Source organism: Paroedura picta, chromosome 2, assembly GCF_049243985.1.
Source record: "Paroedura picta isolate Pp20150507F chromosome 2, Ppicta_v3.0, whole genome shotgun sequence".
In the NCBI taxonomy this organism is placed as follows: Eukaryota; Metazoa; Chordata; class Lepidosauria; order Squamata; family Gekkonidae; genus Paroedura; species Paroedura picta.
In genome coordinates, this window is record NC_135370.1 from 137069178 (window position 1) to 137087592 (window position 18415).

Sequence of the window (18415 nt, forward strand, 5' to 3'; positions counted from 1 at the left end):
CCTGCTGCCCCCTCTCCAGACAGCATGCTGCGTGGCTGAGGGAAGCGGTCACTTAATGAAGGACGATGCCAAATGGGATGGGGGTGAGACGGGGCTCGCTCCTCTCCTTCGGGGAGATTAATGTACACGGGAGCCCCGACGAAGCCGGTGGTGGCGGCGAAAACAAGGACAACGACAACAAAGGTAGCGAGTTCCCCCTGAAAACGACACACGCAGGGAGGCTCGGTGAATGAGGGACTCTGGCGAGGACGGCGGACTTTGTTACAGCAGGCTCGTTTCCGCAGGCAGCTCAACTTTGCATGCTCTCCCGCTTTCCACAAAACAAAACATTCCCCCCCCCGCCCCACCCCCAACTGCCTGGGCTGCTGCAGCCATTTGACTCGCTTGCAAGAAGTAACCTCAAAATAGGGGGGGGGGGGAAGAGAGAGAAACATTGCGAAGCGCTGGCTCAAGCACGCCGCCGTTAAGCGGGAAGCGATGTCGAAAGCTGGAATAATCTAGCCGAAAAGCAAACCAGATCTAGGCACTTCTCTCTCTCTGTCCCCCCGTCCCCCCCCGCGGCTTTTCGCAGTTCCCTTGCACGCTCTCAGCCAGCCTGCCTGCCTCTCTTTCTCTCTGCCTCGCTTTCCTCCTCCTCCTCCTTTCTCCCACACTCTCCCTTTCCTCTCTGAAAAGGCACGTTGATTTGCTATGGGTAGGAGTCTGTTGTGTGGCTCCCCACCCCCCCGCATGTGGCGGGGAAGCAGCCCTGATTGCGTCCTCTGCATATCACAGGCTTTAAGCGCTCGCTCGGTGCTCGCTCTCGCCCGCTCCCTCCTCTCTCTCCCTTGTATGTGTCTCTCTTGCAGGACTGGCTATGGCCACCACTACTTCCGGGTTCCGTCATTTCATTCTCCCGCCGATCAGCGCTGCAAAACTGAGCCTCTTCTATAAGCCAGCCAGCAGCCAACCTGCCAACACTTACTGACACTCACTCATCTCTGAGGGAGAGGTGAAGAGGGAGACAAAATACCTACCCGAGGGGGGGTGGGGAGAGAAAAGACCGGAGGAAGTCCACGTTTTGCAAACTATTCCATTTTTCTTCGCATCCTACCCCACCCTCCCCCTCCCGGTACTTTAAAAAAAAGAGCCTTTAGCTTTCCTACACGGCAAAGCCCAAACGCGGAGTTACTGCAAGAAGAAACCGAGGTTAAAAAGATTCCTCTTTTCTTCTTCATCATCATCAGCCATCATTCATTCACTACCTTGACATTCCATGGCTTTGATTGACAGCTGGAGTGGCAAAAAGCCATGAGACACGACAGTTTGGTTACATGTGGGTTGCTGACGGGCCGATCGTAACCTTCAGACTGGGGTTTGACGATTTTTTTTAATTTTTAATTTTTTTATTTTTTTTTACATTTTTTATTATTATTTTTAACTCAAGGAAGAACAAAAAGAGGAAAGAGAGAGAGAAGGGGAAAATAGAGAAGAACTCGGAGGACGAGGGGGGAAAAGAAGAAGAAGAAGAAGGAAGAAGAAGGAAGAAGAAGAAGAAGAAGAAATCTCACAAACTCGCCGTGGTTCTTTGCCTACTTTTTATTGCTATTATCTTTATGATTATTTACGCGTATTGGAGAAGACTATAAGGGGGTCGGCAAGAAAAAAAACCGGGGGGAGAGGGATCCCCTCTTCCGCTTCACTCCATCACTTTTCTGTTGTGATTGTTGCTGGACTGGGATATTAAATATAGGACACCTCCAGGAGTTTATTGGAGCGCAGACTGATGGCTCAAAGGGTAGGTCTAAATCTCCCGCACTTACCTTCCATATAAATCCTCTCTGACGAGGGGCCTGTCCGACTTGCTCTCCTCGGCTCCTGCTGCTCCTGCTGCTGCTCATGGCGGCCACAATTTTTTAAAACAACAACAAATAGCAGCAAAAATTATTCACCGGTTTTGTGTGTGTGTGTGTGTGCGCGCGCGCGCGTGTGTCCCTCTGTGTGTGTGTGCGTGTGTCTCCCTCTCCCTCTCTCCCTTTCTCTCTCCCCGCAATTGTTCCACGCTTCTTTCCTCTCTAGCTTTTCCCCCAGCCGCGCGATTTCCCTGCTCCTCTCTAGCAGCTCAGTGGCGCGGGGTTCACAGGGGGGAAGGCTTGCCTGCTGCTACCGCCGCCGCCGCCGCTGCTGTTGCTGTGGCTGTTGCCGCCGCCACTGCCGCCGCCGCCACCGGGGAAACACAGCTACATTTTGCGGCTGCGTTTGCCTCTTTTTTGGACAAGGACCGGGGGAATCGCCGCTAAATAATGTTTTTGGTAACTTTCTGATTATTTGTCCCCTCCGTGCTCTTCTCCTTTCTCAGGCCAGCTTCTTTCTCCACCCCGCCCCACGCCGCTGCTCCGCCTCAGGATTAATGTGTTTACTTGTGGGTTGGTTATTTTTGCCCTTTTCTCTCCTTAGTCGGAGGAGGTTGGGTTGTTTAAAGCTTCACTCCATTCTTTATTTTGTCCCCCTATAAAGTTCTCCCGGCTCACCCCCTCTGGAATCGTCCCTTGCCCCTTCCCCCCCCCCCCCCAGCTCTATAGACTGCACTTAAAAAAAATTGAGTTCAGTTTGTATAGCTTTTCCTCTTTGTTGTGGCTGGCCCTGGTTTGTAGTTTTGCTCTGTTTTGTCTGACTTGTCTGGGTGCTTTACTCTCTTCTGACTTTTGTTGTGTGTTTTTTTTAAATTCCTTTCTCCCTTCTACGCTCTTTCCCTTTCTCTCTCTCCCTTCTCTGCCCATGGTTCTTTTACCTTCCCCTCCTTCTGGCCCATTTTCTTTTTGACAGTACGATGAGCTGCCTCATTACGGCGGAATGGACGGAGTAGGGGTACCAGCTTCCATGTATGGAGACCCTCACGCCCCCAGGCCGATCCCCCCAGTTCACCACTTGAACCATGGGCCGCCACTCCATGCCAGTCAGCACTATGGAGCCCATGCCCCGCACCCCAATGTCATGCCGGCCAGCATGGGATCGGCTGTCAACGACGCCCTGAAGCGGGACAAGGATGCGATCTACGGGTAGGTACAAGGCAGGACACTACGCAGGCTCTCTGGCCCGTGTGTTTCAGGGAGCCTTCTCATTTCGGAGTAGGCTCAGCCGCAGAGGAGAGTTGGGTGGGATAGCCCAGCTTCATTTGGAAGGGGTGTGTGTGTGCGTGTGTGTCTTGCCAGTCTACCCTTCCTCAAAATCTGCAAGGATTTCTGATCTGAAAGGACACCTGCAAATGGTCATTATGTCCATTTTGCATTATTTAAAGGTGAGACTTTTAGGATGCATCAGCGCTTCTTGGGGAAACCCGGCAAGGGGGATGCATTTCGGATGGACACAAACGTTGTGACACTCGGGGGTAAAAATCAACACCACTCTCCATTTTAAATAAAGCAGCCTTGCTCCGGCTGGCCTGACTTTCAGGCACCCAGAGCCAGAGCACACTTGCTTGGGAGCGGAGTCATTGGGAAGAAGTGACTTGCAGGGGAAAGATCTTAGAAATGGAAAGTAAGCTGCTCACTTCTATAGAGCTAAGCTCTCCTGAAATCAATAGGAATGATTTGTTTAGGGCCAAAGTACTAATCTGTAAATAGAGTTGCTCAAAGAGTCGAGATGAGCTCCTTTTTTGAAAATAACCTCCTCTTTAAGAATGAAGGGGGAATAAATGGCAAGGGAGGGAGCTGTTGACATCCCGAGCAAAATAACCCTTCAGGATACTTTTGCTTGCAGACCGGGCGATTATTAAATTTCCCTAAGCTGTACCGAACAAACCTTGTGGCATAATCATCTGAGCACAGGAAAATGCACATTAAGTGCTCTCACCGGTCTTCTTTCCCCTTCCCCCCTGTCCAGTGGGACCCTGGCTTAAAAAGAAATTCGCCTGTCCACGATTTTTTCCCTTGCCACTTCACTTATGGCTGAGTGTTGGTATTTTAAGCTGGATGGACTTCTTCCGCTTTACGGGACTTTGCTTCCAGCTCCCCCCCAAAAGAATGCGAGCTGCTATGAGCTTTCCGCCACAATATTAAACAGTTTGCGTGAGAGAAAAGTTTCCCCTTGTAGGACATTGCTTGGGGTCAGGGCAGGGGGCTTCTCCTCGCTTCCTAATGGCTGGGGAAAGCCGTGGAAACTTCACCTCTCAGCCAGCCTTTGCCTCCTTCGGTGTAACTGTAGTGCCTTTGGTGTTTGTGAGACTCCGGCTTGCTTTTCTGGAGAAGGGATGTGTGTGTGTGTATTGTTGTTTCTTTCTGCTCTTGGCCTTGCTTCCCTACTCCTTGTCCTTCATGGAAAAGCTGAGGTGTGTAAGGTGTGTGTAAATGTGGGTGCCTGAGCATTTTAATTCCTATTTTTGAAAGGGGGGGGGGGAGAAAATACTTGTTGATCAGAATCTTCTCTCTCTCTCTCTCTCTCTCTCTCTCTCTCTCTCTCTCTCTCTGTCTGCCTTTTCTCCTGCTCTGAACTGCCCCCGCCCTTTTCCCTTTGTGTGTCCCTGCCCGGCAGGCACCCGTTGTTCCCCCTGTTAGCGCTGGTCTTTGAGAAGTGCGAGCTGGCGACCTGCACTCCCCGAGAGCCTGGGGTGGCCGGCGGAGACGTCTGCTCCTCAGACTCCTTCAACGAGGACATCGCCGTTTTCGCCAAGCAGGTCGAAAGCTTTTGAGCCCCCCTTCCCCCTCTCATCTCAGGCACCCTCCCCACAAACGCCGCTGGAGAATTCCCCCCTAAGCACAGCCAACTTCCCCAAATTTAAAGAAGCAGAGGGGCCAGGGTGCTTGTACTTGTGGAGCCTGGGGGGAGCTTCTCAGGGAAGGGGCCTGTCCCAAACTGGTCTCCCGGCACCAGTCTGGAGAGAGGCAGTGGCTGGCTACTTACAGTCTTCCCAGGAAGAGAGGTGGGGTAGAGGGGATATCACTCCAGGGAGCTTTTTTTTAAAAGAGGGGAGAAATTAGGGGCTTGGGTGGGACAAGCATCAGAGAAGGCCCACTGCAGCCCTCCTGCAAACTTTCATGTTTTTATTTAGTTTGCACTGTGGGGAGAGGGCAAATATGGGGGAAGGAGAGTTAAAGGCAGTTGAAATATACACTGATTCCTCCTCCTTTCCCAAATCTTGTCCATGTAGGTTCGGGCAGAAAAACCACTCTTTTCTTCAAATCCAGAGCTGGACAACTTGGTAAGGATCTCCCCACTCCCCAAAATTTGACTTTCTCCCCTGCCTGCAATAGATTTTTCTAAAAGGGGGTTTAGGGGGAAGGAGGCATTGATAGAAAGTGACACTCAGGACACTGGGACAGAGGGGGGTGGGTGGGAAGGAAGAAGCCTTCCCCATCCAGGGGCTTCAAAGATCTCTAGTTCTTAACAAGGATAGAGGACAACAGACACAGGAGACCCAGTGCATTGCAAAGCTGTGTTTAAGACCAGGGGGGCAAAAGGGAAGGAAACCATGGCTTCTGGGGCTTCTGCGTTTTTAGAGCTGCTCTGTGCAATTCTTTTGCTAATGTGGCCAATTTCAATATTAAAAGTGCTTTAAATCCGCTTGTAAAAGGAGGCAACGGAGAAGCATTCATCTTGGGCATTTCACCTTCTTTTCTTCTTTTAAGTGTGGTGGGGGAGATGAAGGAATGTTTAGCTCTTTGGTCGCTTTGTGGACTTTCAGAAACCGCTGGGGGAGGGCATCTATGTAAACCTCATAGCTACTGGGGGGATATGATAGAAAAAAATCAAGTGCTTTAGGTTAAAGTTGATCAAAATTGCCTGAGAATGATGAATGAGCTAAAATCCTGGATAATGAGGGTGTGCCCTGACAATCCGCCTCTCCTTGCCTAGTTTCTTCTGGCTCTCCAGTGACAATTCCTTTGCTCCCAACTTTCTTTCAGATGATCCAAGCAATACAAGTCTTAAGGTTTCACCTTTTGGAATTAGAAAAGGTAAGAGCAAGGGGACAGTCCTGCCTGTCTTTATCCTTTCCTTTCCCATGTCACGTATACCTTGAAGTTTGTTAAGAGGTTTGAGTACAGCTGGATTTGGTAGTTACAAAGTACCAAAGCACCCCATAAACCTCTCTCCTTTCCTTCCCTGTATTTCTGTAACTTTTCTTTGATTCTAGTCTGTTGCAATAGCCCCCCTCCCAGTGAATTTTATCCTACACCGTCTCTGCCTCCCAAACTTTTCACGATTTTCTTAATCAAGAAGGAGTATTTTATTTTAAAAAAAATCTTTTTATTCAGTGTAGCTGCAATCCTTCCATTACCTGCGGGCATACATTAAGATTAACAGACTCACAAACAATTCCTTTGGGAAAGCTGAGGTGCAACAAGGAAATGATTTTGCGATAAAGATCCCACGTAGTTGCTATGAAAGGTTTTGAAACAAGAATTGCTTTGCCTTACTTCCAACTGGTTCTTTCCTTAAGTCTTCCCGACTGACATGCCTGTACTTCCAAGATTTTATCTACCTTGGTCCAGATCTCAGTGATTTTGATATTATCCTCAAATCGGATTTTCTTCTGTCTACAGAGTAGCCTCAAGCTGAGTCTCTCTGTTTCTCTACACCCCCCCCCCCAAACTTGTTGCTCAGGCAGGTCTCTAGGGAATAATATGTGCTGTAACAATTTCTCTATTGTTTCCTTGCCTTCAACTATTATGCCCCTTAATTAGAGTTACTCCTGGAATAGATCACAGTATTTCTTTTCCAGATGAAAAAAAGAGCCTTCTCAAGTTGCAATCCAATAATTTTGCCTCCCCCTCTCTTTTTAATTCTTTTTTTTCTTTTCCTTTTTAAAAACATTATATTCAGGTCCACGAGTTGTGTGATAATTTCTGCCACCGGTACATTAGCTGTTTGAAAGGCAAAATGCCCATAGATCTAGTTATTGATGAAAGAGATGGCAGCTCCAAATCAGATCACGAAGAACTCTCAGGATCGTCTACAAATTTAGCTGACCATGTAAGTCCATTTGAGAACTAGTAGACCTTTGAAGAGTTGTTATTTAAAGATTACTGTATTGATCTGCACCATTTTGTATTTATTTTTTATATTCTTTGTCTCCTACTATAATGAGAACCTATTTTTCCCTTAGGGGATTTTTGTTTGTTTGTTTGTTTGGGGGACTGGGATAGGTTTTGGGGAGTGCATATGTGGAGGGTTCTTTTTTTCTTTGCATTCAGTAACTTGAAATTTTAACTTATGGTTTGCAAAGTTTACAACCTGGGAATTCAGAAAGTTGGTACATTTCCTTCTTGACATAGTGATGGGGGGGAAGGGGGGTTGTTTTGCCAGTGCTGTAGGAAACAGAAGAAAAATACAAGTGATACAGTGTAGTAAAAAGTGTCATTTCTTCCCTCCCTCTGTACATCAAAAATATTAGGAGTTATTGAAATTTTTACACAGTATTTAAATAAGGTGATAGTGTCCAGTACTTCCCCCGCCCCTTTTGCAACATTGTCAGAATATGGACTCATTGTCAAGTGTCAAAAACATCTTCATAACGAATGGTAATAACCTTGATGAGCCAATTATTAACTATGAATTTCCAGAAGCAGAATAGAACTGTATAACTATAGGCTAGCAGTTGGTTTTAGCACTTCAGTAGTTGCTGAGTAAGTTGTTTTTGTTGTTTTTGTGGGAATAAGCGGATGTGCATAACTAGATATCTTCTACAAGAGCTCTTGGTGTGCTGCAGAACAGGGCTTTTGAAAATTTTACATAGGTATGTAGTTTGATAAGACTGTGGAAGAGTATAAACATAGAACTCATAGGGTAAAAACAGGTCAAGCAGCTATGTTTAACAGTAAGGATGAACAATAGCTGTAGTTTGAAAGAATGTTTTGTGGGTGCAGTTTACATAGTTTACATTCAAATAACTCAACAAACAATGCCATAGACTAAGAATATAATAGCAAGAATGTGGCTTTATCATGGGGAATGTTCACTTTAGACTCCTGTGAATTCTAGAGGCACTATTTTAGGTGTTATAAAAGTACATATAAAAATCAGTTTTCTATCTCTGTTTTTATTGGCTTCAGAAATATTTTGTTTTGTAATTTAATACTTACTATCATTACATATTAAATTCATTCATAAGTAATGGCAACAATAGCTGTTATTTAAAAAAAACTTATTTAGGCCTGTATAAATATCAGAGGACTGATTAAATTGTTAAAATAAACTGAACCATCATAATTTAATTGTATATTTTATATTAATCTCAAGCTAAAATCTCAAGCTAAAAACAAACCCTGCATCTGATATTGAAAGTTTTCTTCTTTATTTGTAGCTAATAAGGTCTGTGGAGCATGACAATAGTTTCAAAAATATGTCTTCCATGCAATTTTCAAACCTTTAAATTAGTGTACATTTGAGTTTATGGGCCATTAGAAAGGAATCCAAAATGACAGGTATCCTGAAAGATCATTATCCACTCTACAAAACACTGCAAAAACATTGCATGTGTTCCCAGAACAGTTTCATTATAAGTGTGTGTTTCAAGTGGAAGTGTAGAAATGGAGCATGCTGATGTTTATATTGAGGAGATTAGATAAACTAGCCTGTTTAGGGGCTCCAGCAGATGGTGAATGCTCAAGCCAATTTGAAGTGCTCTGTTATAATATTTAAATTTAACCATAGCAATAGGACAAGATTGTCTGGAGCGAGAACTTTGTAATTTTATAACTGCTATCTTCATGCAAAAGAATATATCCTTGTCTCCTTTTTTAGCCTTCAAACAACAAACTTAAGGAAACGTGACAAATCTCTTCATCTTTCCCCCGTTAGGCTTTACCACTTCATTGGATATTATAATTTATAATTTAAAGCCATTTATTTCCTGGAGATTTGAGTTGTATCATTTTTACTTTAGCCCCCTGCTATTTGTTTTGAAAGGAAGCAATAATTTGTGCAACAAGAACACCAACTGGGAAATGAGTTGTATCATGTAGTTGTGTTTGGGGAATTGTGTCTTATTAGTGAATGTGCGTACTTTCAACTTATACACGGGCACACACATATACATACATGTGTGTGTATAGTTATATAGTGATGTATACATATAAGCTTGTGTGTGTGTGTGCAGACAGAAAGAGGGTGAGAGACCCATTTGGCCAGTCTATTGTGTTTCTCAAACAGTAGGGAAGATGCTTTTTGCAATTTAAATATGCAGATGTGAAGATTAAATTGAATGACTAATTTGCAGATGCCTACCTGAAAATTAGAATAGTTAAGCATGAAAACTTCTCTAATTTGATACTCAGGGTTTATTTTTTTTTCTTCCTGTTTGCTTTGATATGCATATTCAATATATTGCTTCAGGCGAAATCTCATTTGGTGCAAGTTGGTGCAGGAGCAATGATGAACCACTACAGAGGGACATAGACAGCATGTTGTTTCCTCTGTTTTATCTCTTGGACCACTGTTCTGATCCATGTATCCTCTCGTAGTTTTATTTGCACATGAAATACTGAGAACTTTTCAACTGATTGGCTATGAATAATGACATCTTAAAAAGAAATGTAATTTAATTTGTTCTGTGCCAGGGCTTCTCTTATGGAGATGACAGTTTGTGACAGATACGTGACACCCCCAAATCCCTACACCTCTGTTCAGTGTGCTTGTGTATGTTTATGGGTATAGGTCTAAAGCAGTGGCGATAATGGTGACAGCACCACATTAAGTGCTAATGTGGCTCTCAATTTTACATTTTATACACCTTGAAAATACAGCTGGGGTAAAGTAAACTAAAAGGATGTGAGAATAGCTAATATTTACAGAAGGATTCCTGTAATATTCTTGTAATATTCAAATATTGTATATTTTCTTTACGGAATGACATTGCTGTGATAGTTATGTTACCTTATTTTATCAGAGAAAAAGCTTAGAAAAGCCAGAGTCTTGTTATGATTGCTGGTAGTAAGTGCATATATTGAATTTTATTTTATTGTATTATACAATACAGTACAAGTGAACAGGTCAGAAACTTTGTAAATCGAAGAGGATACTGTTTAGCCACAGAAAGGCTGAAACTTTTGTTATATACTCTGCTATATTTAGTAAATATAACAGCCCGTAATTAGTGTTTGAATTTTTAACACCCTCATATATTTTTATGGCTCTAAGGTATTAGCTGTAGATGCGTAGAAGGTAATTACTACCATGCCCTGCCTGAACTAGACCAGCTAAAAGCCGCTGGAGCTACAGTTCAAGTTCTGCTTCTTAGGAGCAACTATTTATCACTGTCTTGCATACAAATATACATAGCAATATAGTCTCTTGACACCCCAGCTTCCTCTTGGGTTTATCCATCTCATATATTTTTAGAACCATTTTGGAAACTTAACTCCAGATATTTTCAAAGTAAATAACATTTAGAGTCTTCACATAGATGAAGTGTAGGAGATGTATGCAAGTCTCACTGATGTCAGAGGTTTCATGTGTATATAACTACCAACAGAATCACAACCTATTTAGACATATCTTCATTAATGAGATGCTCATGGTTTCTCCTGGTCTTCCATGAACATGCACATTGAATAGACTCGCCTGATAATAATGCAGATGCATAGGGCCATATTTGGGCTGTTTTTGGCCATATGCCTTTAGGAAAAAAGAACTTTAATAAACAGGAATATTAATGAACATCATATCAATATATGACTCTACATAATAGCACTTTTTATAAGAGTACAAAGCAGTCATATATATAGTTTCAGTAATCCTTACACCAGATCTGCAGGGTGATCTCTTAATATTTCAGCTTGCATGTGGAAGACTGAGTTTTGCAAACTCACTAAAAAAGGTTTAGTTGTGGGCATTCATTAATTATTTTAGAGGTGTGCCTATGATTTTAAAACTGAAGAGCTTGAAAGTATCAAGTGTGAAAGTAGCAAATAGGTGTTTGAAAATATATGCATCATATAGTTGTCAGGGAGCCAGGACTCATTGAGACTCCTGTTGCATATCTGGTTTTGTTGCTCACATGTTTGAACAAGGTATTTTCTGTCTCATGGATTGTATGCTCTTTGTTATGAGGCTACAGCTCCTGTAAATATAGAGAAATGATCACATGTGGGCCTTTTAAAGTAAATGAATCTTTAACAATAGTTCCTTTCTGGAGCTGTACTAGAGTAAGAGTGATACCTTTTTAGTTAGATTAATGTTGGAACACTTCAATTTACTGTAATGGCTATTAAAATCTTACACAATTTTCTGATTGTGGAAATGCAAACAGTGCAACATGACATTTGGTTTTGGCTTTTGTTAACCGAGAAGTTAGGACCAAATGACTTTGAAAGGCTTTGTGTTATATTTTTGGTGGGCCACAAATTCTGAAGAATTTTTGCCTTGCCAGGAATTCAAGATCAGGTCATAAAGACCTTCTGTTGTTGGTCTTAGGACTGAGACCCTTCACACATAAACAATTACCAAGAAGCCGAACTTTGTTTTGTGTCATAGGCACTTCGTATGAAGAAGAAGTCACTCTGGACTGCACTAATTTGCACCAATGCGTTGCAAACCCCTTGGGGAAAAAAGAGAGTAGGGGAATCCTTGAATCTACAATTTTACAATTTGTATCTACAATCTACATTTTTTACAATTTTAATAGAAATACTTGAGAATCTGTGATTTCAAGAATATACATTTGATATTTTCTAGTGGAGGACTATGTAAAATATTTTTTAAAAAGTAGTCTGCCATTACAGCAGTACTAATAGTATATTGTTAACTTATACAGCTTGCTATTTGAGTACTGCAGTGTTAGCATAACCAATGTTTAGTCACATTACACAACAGCATAGTTTGATATCAGTTCATTTCTGATTATTTCTATATGCTCATTTTAGTTTTGCCAAGATCTAAGTGTCCATTACATTTCAGATAATAATGCTCTATCTTTTCATCTACACTGATGTCATTGGTAAATGGCTTAAATGAAGTCAGGAAGACTTCCCCTCTGGTGTTCAGATCACTTCTTGTGGTAAAATGTTAAGATGCAGAATATCTGTGCACAAGTAAAAGTATATATACCTTTCAGGTCTCATTCATAAACCATGTTTTTACCGACGGATGGTTTATATATTAGACTAAAAGTTGGAATATAATGTGTATGGGACATGCTGCATAATCTTTGTATGTTTACTTACTTCTAGATAAGAGTCCGGGACTCTTATACTTTAAAAACAGATCATAGCCCCCTGTCCTGCAAAAACTTAGATAATAGCATTACAGCTATTTAAGCAATTCTGAATTATTTAAACATATATTTAAACAAGTGTTGGATGGAGGTTCAAACTACCCCTCTCCACAGAAAAATATTATTTGTGCAGTACTATGAAGAGGATACATAATTTGTGACAAATAGCAAATGAGATCTGAGGTACAGGCACAATAATCACAGTAAGCGGTTTTTAAAAATTACATGAAAGCAAGCAAATGCTTCATAGCCTTATGTTTAATAGGAGAGTATGTGTATTTCCCTGCTTCCACCTCTAAATCAGATTTCTCATGTTTTCTTCCAACCTAGACAGCACTGTTTTTTTTTTTAATTTAAGATACTAAACAACTTTACTATGCCTGGGCATATACTGTCATCTATTAAAGTATATGGTGGGCTATAATATGCTAGCATGTAAAGCCAAATCTTGACAACCATAGTCCTATCTGATTGCCCAATGCTTCTTGGGTGACTTAAGATCTCATCTGCTTTATGGTTATACCAGAGACGAGGAGATTGAAATGAAATGGATTTCGTCTACAGCCATTGGGCCATGCCAGATTTTACATGGTCACAGATATGAACCATTCATAAGAACTACCTTCAGTTCAGTGTAAAATATATATTCTTCTTTTTAACATGAATCCAGAAGTGGAAGATCCTTTCTTTTTCCTATAAAACATAAATTTTAATGTATTTACTAGGCATAGGGGGGAGGGGTGTTCCTGGTTTTCAATTTTGCATGTAATAGAAATGCCCAACTAAATTCAGTGGGTTCCATCTTCTTTATTTCTCATTTCTCTGTGTAGCTAAACTTCATATATATTGTTGTTTATATATATATATATTCATGAAAAATATAAGTAACCCCATCATGGTAAATTGAGTTGTACCACTGTAAAAACAGTGCAAGATCAAAATCAATCCCAGAGGGGGCCTTTGCATAATTAAGTGATTTGGCCCAGTGGAAGTTTAGGTAGGATAATCCATCTATAGCTGTGTAATCTGTCATTTACTCAGAAGTTTGAGGCTTGTTAAACCATTGTCCTTGGCACAGTACAAAGAGGGACCAATAAATGATAAATGTAAAAAAAAATCACTTGGTGGTGAGGAATTTGAACAAATAATTCTGCCTTAGAAACTCAGGCCTTAACCCCCCCCACACACACACATAACACAAAAATCCAAATCTGAAGCCCTGCACTAGTTAAACATGCTTAAAATTTCCAGTAGATTTATTGCAACAACAAAATAGTAACACAGCAGATTTGCTTCATATGCCTAGAGACTCTTGTCCTCTCTATGCTCTTCTCTAGATTTAGCAAAATTCAATGATAGTGCTAAATCAATTTTTTTAAGTTTCAAGGGAAAAAAACACTGGCAAAATTGTGTTTCTGTGGAAGGCTGTGTGCATAAATGAGAAACAGTGGATAGCAGCAGAGTGATCTCCTGTGGCCCTGCTACTACAAGCCTTCCCCATATTGTCTCCTGCTTTTATATTAATTACAACTTGCATTATCAGCTGTGAGTCTGTAGCCAAGCAAATAGAAAATACTGCCCCTGGAGACCTAGCTTCTTGTATCTATTTTCCATCTTCTTCTATTGTGTGCCAGTCAGTATTCACTGCTTTTCTCTTGGTAACGCTGCTCTTTAACACAATTAGGTAAGAGCAAGAGGAGCGCCATATTTGACTCCCAATTATTAAAACTACTGGGAATAGCTACATGTGCACTCCGCCCTCCTAGCACTTTAGCTGGTGATTAAATACAACGTCTTCATATATTTTGCATATATTTGGTAAATGTGATATTAGTATATGTGGCAAGAAATATTTGCAGTTTATGTATTAATTTAATTTCTAGGACATAGGTTTGGTCCTAATTCAGACTCAAATATATAAGAATCTAGTTATTATAGAAGCCAAAATATTGGTTAAAAATCTTTATACTTCTAATTGCTTATTCCTGGATCACAGTGTGACCTTTATTTGGGAACTGTATCATATTGTATTTGTGTATGTATTGGTTAGTGTGAGTTAACCAGCTGCATATGTCACAACTATTTTGCAAATGATTCAGTGTGTCTCTGCAATGAAGGTATTTTTGTGTGTGCAAATGTTGGAGTAAATAATAGTGACAATCTATAGTCAACCTATGTTCTCTTACACCTGAGTTAGCCTTTTAGTGAGGAATGGTATGCATGTTGATACCACACACTGGATTGGGTCAGATTTTTCATATCGCTGCAAAATTAACTTCTTAAAGTGTAAGGAGTGGCATATGATAAGTCAATTCAGGCAGCATGGAGAGTATGGTAAATGGTGTATGTATAAATGATCAGCTTGACATGGGCCTTACACAAGTAAAAGAGACTGGACTGACTGAAAACCATAGGTGCTGTGGTGTTATCAAACAGTGATGGGATTAAGCTCTGAAAGACAAAACAAGGGAGATCCTCAGAAAATGCAGTCTTATGTTGTGGATGCATATTGAACCATCTTGAAGACTTAGATTCAATGCATGATGGAAGGGTGATGAAAGACTCAACCAATACTGAATCCATCATGGAGTTGCATAAATTGGTTCCCTGTCTCCCAAGACAGCATTATGACAGACACTGGACATCCATAAGGAACACTTTTTAATGTCTTTTGGTACAAACATGGCTCTCAGATGGAATAACCAAGAGAAGCTTTCCTGGCTGATCTACAAGAGCCAGATGGAACATAGGACAGGGGTCAGTCTCTTAAATCCACGCAGCCAGTCATCATAGCCAGCAAGTATTATAATATAATCCTGAACAGTGTTATAACCTTCTAAGCCCATTAATGGTATGGTCAGAGGATCAAATTGAAGTCACAAAATCACCTGTAACTCAAAACTCTATTTTCTCTACAAATTGAAATAATAACTTTTTAAAGGTGCATTGTTAAAATTACTCTATAGAAATACTATGAATATAGTGTAAAGTATACTGAGTTCTGTAAAAATTCTCATTGACAGCACTGTGTTCTAATATAGTAAATTAGTCTGCTTACTCAGAAGAATCATTTTCAAGCTGAGTATTTGCTTGCCATGTTGGTTACACAGCAAAGCTAAAGATGATATATGACCATTCTGCAAGGTATTTTTCTTCAAGTATGTACAGTTGTATATCAGGGGGGGGGGAGTTGAATTACATGCCCAGACATTTAAAATGGGTAAAATATGGCCTTGCATACTTATAGATAAGGATGGTAACTTTTTGGATGCCAAAGAACAGTTTTCTCATACATAATTTTTTATCATCAAACTGAGAGAATATTTTGAGGCACATTCCTATTCATTTTTATCTTCCAAGAAAACTGTACTAGATTGCACCCTTCAGATAAAGCGTAATACAATGAACACATCACATTTAAACCATCCTAAAACCGGGACTGACTCTGAGCTGAAAAGCTATACAACCTGGCAAAAAGAACAACTGTTTTCAGTTGCAGGAAATCGCTTTCTCTGATCATTCCAAATCATTGCGATTTAAAAACAAGAAGATTGGGCTAGCTTTTGAAACACTGTATGGTTGCTTTTGGTTAACATTTGTCTTAAAATATGGTGGAAGTGGTCCTGATTAATTATTGAAATTTTCATATATGAGCAAACTGTTTAAGACAGTTTAAGACAGTCTACAAGTGCACAGAATTAACATAACTTGCTAAACTCTCTGAAAAGTTTAGCCAGTGAAAACATGCTGCAATTATTACCTTAGAAAAGTAGGTTCCAGCATGATGATGATGGACTAAACTCATGCCATGCTATTGTTTCTTTCCCTTTTCATGTATTTCGTGGAGCTCTTTATCTGATTACCATCCGGCAAACAGCTGACACTAAGAGGCTGCAGAGGGCTGAAGGCCTTCTGTCTGCTGTTTGCCTTCAGCTTGAAGCTATTTGAGTGGTTTCCTAACTGGAAGATAAAAAGGGTAGCTCATAGGTGCAAGGCATTTCATCGAGACTGCTTGGTTGTAGCCTTTTATTTCCATACGAATTCCACTGAAATCTCATATGGAGTCCATATACATATTTTTCTGTGTCTTCTATCCACTTGACTTTGCAGTATGATGGTATTCTTTTTTTTACTATAATGTTGGAGTAATTAACTTATAATTTTACTTCAAATACTGATCTTAGCAACTATATAATATTACACTTTTAAATTATTTTTTTAGGCTTTGCTGAAGTATTGCTCCAGAAAAATATGCATGGACATGCTTGGCAAAATTCTGTATTTGGTAAACTTATTTGTATACTAAGGAGCCTCTTGTGGCGCAGAGTGGTAAGGCAGCAGAAATGTTGTCTGAAAGCTCTGCTCATGAGGCTGGGAGTTCAATCCCAGCAGTCAGCTCAGCCTTCCATCCTTCCGAGGTCGGTGAAATGAGTACCCAGCTTGCTGGGGGGTAAAACGGTAATGACTGGGGAAGGCACTGGCAAACCACCTCCTATTGAGTCTGCCATGAAAACGCTAGAGGGCGTCACCCCAAGGGTCAGACATGACTTGGTGCTTGCACAGGGGATACCTTTACCTTTTTATTTGTATACAGCCATAGACCTTTACAAAATATGACAGACAAGATTATCAAATCTGTATTTGAATTTCAGGTCTGATCTGATTTTATAGATTATTATTGCACTAACCTAAAGGAGACATTAATGAGGATGGTTGGCTCTTTGTGTTGACTACTTTGCTGGATTTTAGGATAATGCCTAGATATAGTTTGACTTGAGTTTGATGGTATGTTGTGATTCTTCAGGCTTCTGAATATTGTTATAAGACAAACTGAGCTCAAGATATATGTAGAAGATAACTTGAGGTGGTGTCTACATAACTCAAGGCTATTGTCTTTTGATGTAGCAAACTTCAGAAAACAAAATCTGGGCTCCCTTAGACCCTTTACACACTGGAGGTTTCATACTGGGCTGCAGGCTGGAGTTTTAGTCGTGGAGTTTTAGTCTTCCAGCACTCACCCAGGGGAGCATTTGTCCTGGTGTGCCTCATCTGGCCCTGATTTGTGCTCCTGCACCAGAGCTGGTACAGTGAAGCATTGGTGTATTGTTGTTGTTAGTTGCGAAGTCGTGTGTGACCCATCACGACCCCATGGACAAAGATCCTCCAGGACTTCCTGTCCTCCACAGGGGTAGTCAACCTGTGGTCCTCCAGATGTCCATGGACTACAATTCCCATGAGCCTCTGCCAGCATTTGCTGGCAGGGGCTCATGGGAATTATAGTCTGTAGACATCTGGAGGACCACAGGTTGACTACCCCTGCTCTACCATTGCCCGGAGTCAATTTAAGTTTGTACCAACTGCTTCAGGGACTCCATCCAGCCACCTCATTCTCTGTCATCCCCCTCTTCTTTTGCCCTCAATCGCTCTCAGCATTAGGCTCTTCTCCAGGGAGTCCTTCCTTTTCGTGAGGTGGCCAAAGTATCTGAGTTTCATCGTCAGATTGGTGTATTATATTTAGTATATTTATTAATAGGATTGCACCTGTCAGCTGTACTTTTTACTAGGAAAACCGTTTTACTGGAAGGAGGAAGGAGGCATTTGGATTTAAATCAAAGTCTATTTTTATTTAGAAGGAGGGGTGCTATTTGGACTGGTTTCACCTGCATTTTTATTATGTAGAAGACTTCCTGTAGGGACGGTTCGTTCCTGAAACCAAGAGTTTGGACTAACACTGATGCTTCCCTTTAATGGAATCCATCACACCACTGTCTATTCTCTGATGTCTCAGATAGACTTAAAATTGATGGATGTTGATGTGTGTGTGTAGTATATCTTTAGGTATACTACTTATTTTGGAACAGCTTAAGGCTTGCACTATTTGTTTGAACCTAGATTTTTCACACAAAAATGTTTCTTGTTAGGATGTGTTTAATTTAAGTTGTCATATATAGGTGGCAAGTAATGCAGGTCCAACTTCAAGTCTGATCTATTGCATGTGTTCTTGCTCTCCTTTTCTGCCAGAGGAAATTCCATCTCTTGCCTGCCTTCATGTGGTGCTGATAAAGCTTTTCCTGTACAGTAGAATTCCTGTTTTCCTTTAAACAACAGCAGGGGTATTGGGAATGATCAGGAAAGAGGAGGAGGACCAGGAGGAGAATACACTTAGCAAAGCAGCACTTAGCTGCAACTTTCAGTTTTCTTCACTTACCCTTTTAAAATTGAAATGTA

General features: G+C 41.2%; 1 protein-coding gene across 6 annotated transcripts in view; it reads left to right on the forward strand.

Moving 5' to 3' along the window:
- Positions 1 to 10: 10 nt before the first annotated feature.
- MEIS2 (Meis homeobox 2) overlaps positions 11 to 18415 on the forward strand; it is a 290954-nt gene continuing 272549 nt past the window's right edge. The window contains exons 1-7 of one of the 6 annotated variants that reach the window (XM_077322967.1): positions 169 to 183; positions 849 to 1777; positions 2806 to 3038; positions 4510 to 4651; positions 5126 to 5176; positions 5880 to 5930; positions 6799 to 6948. In XM_077322967.1, the coding sequence (XP_077179082.1) occupies positions 1766 to 1777; positions 2806 to 3038; positions 4510 to 4651; positions 5126 to 5176; positions 5880 to 5930; positions 6799 to 6948 (639 nt within the window). In that variant the 5' untranslated portion in view covers positions 169 to 183; positions 849 to 1765. Of the gene's footprint in view, positions 184 to 437; positions 1778 to 1971; positions 2292 to 2805; positions 3039 to 4509; positions 4652 to 5125; positions 5177 to 5879; positions 5931 to 6798; positions 6949 to 18415 lie in introns of those variants that run through there. The other 5 variants (XM_077322965.1, XM_077322964.1, XM_077322969.1 and 2 more) reach the window with 5 other exon arrangements.